Here is a 7,777-nt window from a genome sequence, read left to right on the forward strand (position 1 = left end):
ATACACCCTGGATGGAGTGCCAACACACACACTCTCGCCATCGCAGGGCACACACACACTCTCTCATTCACTCACACAATCACACACTACGGACAATTTTCCAGAGATGCCAATCAACCTACCATGCATGTCTTTGGACCGGGGGAGGAAACCGGAGTACCCGGAGGAAACCCCCGAGGCACGGGGAGAACATGCAAACTCCACACACACACAAGGCGGAGGTGGGAATCGAACCCCCAACCCTGGAGGTGTGAGGCGAACGTGCTAACCACTAAGCCACCGTGCCCCCCTAAAACCAAAAGGATTTAGATAAATAAAAAGTATAAACTATATAAAATATATGAAAATATATTGTCGCTGTCGGGCGGAAACCTCGTATGTCCAAATTTGGTCAATTTCATATTTTTTCACATATCGATGCTATTGGTCAGTCCCCACGTGGGTCTGTTATTTTTACAAGTTATTAACCAATCTAAAGTCTTGAAAATAGCTTGAGCACAAATCTCATAACTCCATTGGACACTTCAACTGTCCACCTCTTCCTCACTCCGCGGGAGAGCTTCACGGCATATTTCTCCTCAAGAAGAGTCGCAACGAATCAACACGTCTTCTGAGGTAAATGTCTTCAAAACACTGGGCTCAAATAAAAAGAAATCTTGACCCCCGCTAGTTCTGGTGCTCGTCTGAGGACAGGAATTTAGCGCAAGACAATCCACTGCAACGCGGACTAAACCCTGTGCACTGCAGATAAGGTACGCCGTTGTGCAGAAAAAAATTGAAGATGGAGAGAGAGATCCAGAGTGCCAGATCCTGGGTGTTTCCTGGTTTAAACTCCGAATGGCCTGCAGGAAGAAGCTTCTCCTGATTCTCTCTGTGTTTGCTTTCAAGAAGCAGAAGCGTTTCCCTGAACACAACAAAGAAAGAGTCCATTGTTGGGATGTCTGAGATCCTTTACAATCTTCCTGGCTCTGGTCCGGCACCGCGTGCTGTAGATGTCCTGCAGGTCAGGGACACTCTCAATGGTGCAGGTGTAGAAAGTCTTTAGCACCTGAGAGGGTAGTTTGAAGTCCCTTAAGCGTCTCAGATGGTACAGACGCTGCCGGGCCTTCTTCTTCACCAGGGTGTTGATGTGACAGGACCAAGACAGGTCCTGTGTGATGTGAACACTTAGGTATCGGAAATTGTCCACTCTCTCCACTGGGGTCCCATTGATGTTCAGTAGTTGGTATGACCGCTCCTGCTTTGTGCTGAAGTCCACTATCAACTCCTTAGTCCTGCTGACGTTCAGGAGAAGATTGTTCTCCTGGCACCATCTCTCCAGGTTTTTAGTCTCGAAATGGCCACACAGTCATATGTGTACAGTGACAGCAGGGGGCTCAGAACACAACCCTGGGGAGCTGGTAGCACAACCCTGATGAGGTGTGTTTGCCCACCTGTACGGCTTGTGGTCTGTCTGTCAGAAAGTTGGAGATCCATTGACACAACGGCAGGCTGAGTCCCAGGACCTCCAACTTGGAGGTGAGCGTAGAGGGAATTATGCTGTTAAAAGCTGAACTGTAGTCCACAAACAGCATTTTTGCATAATTCCCTTTTCTGCAGTCAACTGCAATAATTCTGCAGTTTGTCCGATTCTCAAGCCAGCCCATGTGGTGCCAATATCCATGCCATGATATATTATACATTGGCTGAGTAGAGATAGAACTGCATGAATGTGCAGAAGTACAATAGATGGTAAGATTATGTATTCAAAGGAAATAAAATATGGCCTAAAATACAGCCTTGAGGTGAACCAGATGTAATAGAAGCTCACAATAAAGTAACTGCATCCAGACATTTTAATTCATGTCAGTTTAATCTCTTTGACTCACGATGAATTAATGTATTACTATATAAATACTCAGTTGATCAGGTATTTTAATATTAATATTTTAAAATGCACTTAAATTCTATTTTTAGGAATCGGTATTTTATATACAACATATAATTTGTTGTAGCTTTAACTGGTGGCCTGGTAACCCGTCTGATCATTTTTTTCAAATTGCTGGAAAAATTGCAGTTCCTTGTTTTGAAGAATGGAGCAAAAACAAAGACCTTCACTTTCACGAGCTGAACTATAATCATCCTAAAAATTAGAATTGTCCTATATTGTGTATATTAGATGCTAACGAGGTTTCAGATCCTCTCGATTGTACTGAACATCTTCAGTATAAAGATGAACCCAAATGGCCTGCAGAGGTTTGGTAGCCCTTCATATGCTCTTAAACTTACAACTGGTTCCAAACCACAAACCGTTCCCTAGCATGCACTAAAAATTCATCCCACTGGGTGACCAGCAGCAGCTTGGATTTCATCTGACCGGTGGAAATTGTTCTGCGAGCATGCCCGAGCGCATTATTTTGGGCCGATGCTGTAGCCGTGCCAGCCGAGGAGGAACGGGTGCTGAAGAATGTGCACGCGGCAGTCGGCGATCCGTCAAAGTCAACTCAAACATACTTTCAGTTTAATTGCATACCTCAAAATATTCGAGTTATTGGAAGGTTCCAGAAATATTACAGTAAGATTACAGCAGAACTCTGGAGCGGTTTTGCTGGGAGGCAGACACATTGTGGTTTATGTGGTGAGAAGATATTAGGGCAGAGAAAAAACCCAGGATTGACGTGGTGCAACGGCTTCTGTGTCTTTCCCTCAATGCAAATTGCAGTTTAGCTGTTTTTAAAGACGTGTGTGAAACGGTCTGGTCTGATAGACCTCGACTCCAGTTCTCGCCCCGTTTTCTGGTGGATGATACGGTTCGCTCTGATCTCCTCATGTTCATGGAGCTAGGATCTATTTTAAAGCTTTCTTTCATTCCTTTCCAAAACACTCGCAGATACCAGAACGCTAAAGTTATCTTAGATTATAAACACTCTGATGGACGAACATGTCTGGAAAGGGAAGGGGTCATGTTCTGAATGGGAAAAGTTCTAGTGGTTGTAGCACAAACGCACTGAGAAACAGAAGCCTTATAAACAAGCCATGAATCAGTTTGATTAACTGATTAAAAGCAAAACCGATGATGAGATTGTCTTAAACAGGAGACGATTTACACTACAGTGTAAGATTTTTAGCAAGTTTGGAATCAGACACCTCATGAAGGACCAAGTATCTAAAGAAGGTTCTTTTGTGGTTATTTTCAGGTTTCAACATGCAGTTAGAACATGCAGGTAGAGATCATCTGCATGATGTAGAACACACACACACACACACACACACACACAAACGGTCTGATTTATACACTAAATAATGTTGCATTCAAACATCTAGACCTACGTTATTATTCCCAAAATCTGACCAGGAAAACCTGAAAATTTTCAGGTCCCAGAGTTCATGAAGTAACCTCAGATCAACACAGCAGCACTTCTTAGTTTTACTCACTCTCATTAATTTTCTACCACTTATCTGAACTACCTCGGGTCACGGGGAGCCTGTGCCTATCTCAGGCATCATCGGGCATCAAGGCAGGATACACCCTGGACGGAGTGCCAACCCATCACAGGGCACACACACACACTCTCATTCACTCACACACTCACACACTATAGACAATTTTCCAGAGATGCCAATCAACCTACTATGCATGTCTTTGGACCGGGGGAGGAAACCGGAGTACCCGGAGGAAACCCCCGAGGCACGGGGAGAACATGCAAACTCCACACACACAAGGTGGAGGTGGGAATCGAACCCCAACCCTGTAGGTGTGAGGCAAACGTGCTAACCGCTAAGCCACCGTGCCCCCACTTCTTAGCTTTAAATGAGTTATTAAGTGTATGTACACACACGTTAGCTTTCGATCTGTAACACAGACGCTACAGTTCCATATACAGGTCAAAAACAATGGAGTTCTGAGCTCCAAGTTCTGAGGTGGCATCAAATACTCTCTCCAATCCAGCCAAGAGATCGACTCTGACCGGTCGTCAGAGCAGTTAGTGAGCAGTGGATAGGAATGGGTGAAATGGCAATTTGGAAGAAAATGGTTTTGAAAAAGTTTGTACTTCATTCTTAAGGTTGAAGCTTGTGGAGATGCAGAAGAAATAAGCTGTGGGGTTTTCTGCAAGTTACTTAACCTCTCATCTGTTCGGCTTTTGAGTGCAAAATGTCTCTTTCTTTCTCTCTCTCTTAGCTGGTCAGTGGGTAAATGGAGTGCATGTAGTGTATCGTGTGGAGGAGGACAGCAAAGTCGCACCATCCGCTGTCTCAGGAAGGTGATGTACCAGAGGGAGGAGTTAGCTTCGCCTTCCACATGTACTTCACCTGTTCCAGCTCACACACAGCCCTGCAATTCACACTCCTGCCCTCCGGAGTGGGGTACTGGCTCCTGGTCACCGGTCAGTAAACACACACACACCGCACACACACACACACTTATGGCTCACTGATTTACCCATTTGAATGTAGAAAAACCTCTACTTGGGCATCTTACAATGCACTAATGTGTAGTTTTAAAATAAAACAAAGGCATGTTTAAATGTAAGAAAAAAAAGCTTATTTGAGTGGCTTATTGGGCAAAAATCCAACATATGAGCTCCTGCTTTATCTCTCTGGCACCTCCATTTGGGATGATTTTCATAAACTGGCCATATTACAAACTAATTGAATAGCCCTGATGTATAAGTATGTGGCTTGGGAAAGTGAGAGCTTTTACTGCCCTCTGGTGGTGAAGTGACAATCACAATAACTCTCACACATCTGCGGAAAAGTTTCAATTTTATTACTAAATGGCAAATTTATTTGGCCCTTCTACTTTCCTTTCTGCATGTGTGTGTGTGTGTGTGTGTGTGTGTAGTGCTCGAAGACTTGTGGGCGAGGTGTGAAGACACGGAGTGTGTTCTGCCACAGTGTCAATCACCTCTCTGGTGTGTCTGTTCTGCGTGACGGCTTGTGCGAACTCCAGCTGAAGCTCAAATCTCAGGAGAGCTGCGTGATGAGCCGCTGCCCGAAAAACGAGCGGCTGCAGTGGATCACCACGGCCTGGGGAGAGGTACGCATGTACGCATGCGTCGTGGTTTTTGTCCATTTATAGTTCAACATCCTTGAAACAAGTCGGTTCTTGTTTTCTTTTACGTTATAGCAGCTATAAACAGCAGTTCCTCTCCTTTTTTTGCTTGCTTTTACAAAGAAACCACAAAAAAAGTGTAAAGAAGTATAAAGTTACAGCTTTGCATGTCTATAGCCAACACACCGCAGTGTCCGAGCTGCAGGACAGTAAAGGAAGTTGTCATGATCAGTTCTCTGTGCGCTTTTTGCCTTTATGGAATTTTGTGGGCGTGGCTTAAAGTAAATCAGTTGATTGCATCTTCATGATAAAAATTATATTTCAATTTTGCCACAAAGTTATTTGCACTTTAGCAACTGTATGATGCACGAAGCCGAACATAGAAATGTTGCTTAAAGGTAAAAGTTTTAAGAATGTTCATGTTAAGAACAAAAAGAAGCATTAAAAAATTCTGCTAAAGTAAAATCTCAGTCACTCTCGTAACAAATTACGAATAACGATAAAGCGTTAAAAATGTGACGGCGTCTTTCAATGCCGTCTTCAGTGCTCTGTTACCTGTGGAGGAGGTGTGAGGAATCGAGAGCTGCGCTGTGCAGAGAGAGACTCTAATGGAGGATTTGCAGAGTTTCCCATCAGGAGGTGTAGAAATCTCCAGAAACCCCACAGTGACCTCCAGCAGGCCTGTAATAAAGCGCAGTGTCCTGACCTGCAGCCCCACCTCCCTCCGCCCGGTCTGGGGAGAGCGAACAGTGCCATGGCGCTCGGCTGGTACTCATCACCATGGCAACAGGTAGAAAAATCCATCCTATTCTCCGCTTGCATTTACGTCATCGTACGTTTCTGTCCGACTGCTTTATAAAAGCGTTTGTGGGATATCTGAAATTACAGTAATTACAGCAGTGACACTAATTCGTTCTTTTAACAAAGGACACATTCACCATTCAAGTGGGTAATGTGGTGAGAAAACTGTTGCTAGGCAACTGGCTAACACTGACATTGAGCAAAAAGTAGCTAATGGTAAAGAAAAAAAAAGCAACTAGCTGTTAAGATGTTGAGTAGAAACAAAACAAGAATGTAAGAAAGTGAAACATTAAAGTGAACAGTTTAATGAGTGTGTGTGTGTGTGTGTGTGTTAGTGTACAGTGTCATGTGGAGGTGGCGTGCAGATACGCAGCGTTCAGTGTCTGCGACACGGTCGACCTTCATCAGGATGTTTAACACACCACAGACCTGTCAGCTCCAGAGCCTGTAACACACACTTCTGTCCTCCACCAGGACTCACACCAGGACTCACACCAGGACCTGCTCTCAAAGGTAACACACCTGGACCATAGTTTCCACAACCAATCACTGATCACCTCTGTTCCTGACAGCCAATCACTGATCACCTCTGTTCCTGACAGCCAATCACTGATCACCTCTGTTCCTGACAGCCAATAACTGAACACCTCTGTTCCTGACAGCCAATCACTGAACACCTCTGTTCCTGACAGCCAATCACTGAACACCTCTGTTCTTGACAGCCAATCACTGATCACCTCTGTTCCTGACAGCCAATCACTGAACACCTCTGTTCCTGACAGCCAATCACTGAACACCTCTGTTCCTGACAGCCAATCACTGATCACACTAGCTCCTGAATGGCAAGTCAAAAATCACCATTGTTCCCTACACCATCACTGGTCACCACTGCACCCATATACCAATTACTGGTCTCCACCGTGCCTGACAGCCAATCATGGATCCCAACTGTTCCCAAATACCCATCACTGTTTATTTTTCTTACTGGTGACCAATCACTGAACACCATTTTTCTCAACTTAGTTCATCTACAAGCAGTTATTCCTCCCAGGTTGCAGTGAGAAATGCCGGTGGTTGGTAACGTGATTGGTAATAAAATAATCTCTGTTTTCTTTCACAGGAGAGAAGTCATGTGCTGATTACTTCACCTGGTGCCACCTGGTTCCTCAACATGGTGTGTGTAACCACAGGTTCTACAGCGAGCAGTGCTGCAGGTCGTGCTCTATCAAGAAACCGTAGAGCCCGACGATTTTCCCATGAGCACCTTCTCAGACTCCAACCACCCTACAGATTCCCAAACTGGATTTAGGGTGGAAAAGAAAATGGACAAAAGAGAGATGGACAAAAAGAAAGCAAGAGGCTTGGAGGCCTGGTTCTTCCTGAAGTACTTGATGGGCAAAACACTTTGGAGAAAAAAAACAACTCTGTGTTTCTGCTAAAACTGTGGAGAAGTTGGGTTTATACCTGGACATTTGGTGCAGGATGTTATGTTATTCCTGTAAACTGTTTTTTTTTTATTTTTTTTTTGTTTATATTTTTACTGCATAAATTACTCAATTCCTGAGAAGTTTATTTTTTACATGAGGATGTACCGAGCTGATACTGACTGCAATTTAATTTGATCTGGTGCATACTTTTTTCTGGTTAAAAGTATAGACATTTACTAAATGGTAGGAAAAAATAGCGTATGGCGCTTAGATTAAACCACAAATTAGCCTTTTTTTCATTTCTTCCTCTTCATGTACTGCCTAGAATTATAGCTTAGCTACAGTAGCTAACGTACCTAAACGTTAACATTGCTAGCAGTTTCATTTTGTAAAAATTTTATTCAGGGGAAGAATTGATTTCACTGTAAACTCCTTTATTTTGCTAGCAGACAGGTGATAAAGTTATTAATACACAATATAAAATGTTAGCCGAACTAAATACGTACCTCAACAGTAA

At 43.7% G+C, this 7,777-nt stretch overlaps 1 protein-coding gene across 1 annotated transcript in view; it reads left to right on the plus strand.

The window, feature by feature from the left end:
• Positions 1-7,240, plus strand: part of adamts18 (ADAM metallopeptidase with thrombospondin type 1 motif, 18) — a 40,349-nt gene extending 33,109 nt beyond the window's left edge. The window contains exons 19-23 of the mRNA XM_060859329.1: positions 4,160-4,364; positions 4,823-5,017; positions 5,577-5,822; positions 6,169-6,346; positions 6,954-7,240. Of these exons, the coding sequence (XP_060715312.1) occupies positions 4,160-4,364; positions 4,823-5,017; positions 5,577-5,822; positions 6,169-6,346; positions 6,954-7,072 (943 nt within the window). The 3' untranslated portion in view covers positions 7,073-7,240. The remainder of the gene's footprint in view (positions 1-4,159; positions 4,365-4,822; positions 5,018-5,576; positions 5,823-6,168; positions 6,347-6,953) is intronic.
• The last annotated feature ends 537 nt before the right edge of the window (positions 7,241-7,777 follow it).

Source organism: Tachysurus vachellii, chromosome 23 (assembly GCF_030014155.1).
Source record: "Tachysurus vachellii isolate PV-2020 chromosome 23, HZAU_Pvac_v1, whole genome shotgun sequence".
Taxonomy (NCBI): Eukaryota; Metazoa; Chordata; class Actinopteri; order Siluriformes; family Bagridae; genus Tachysurus; species Tachysurus vachellii.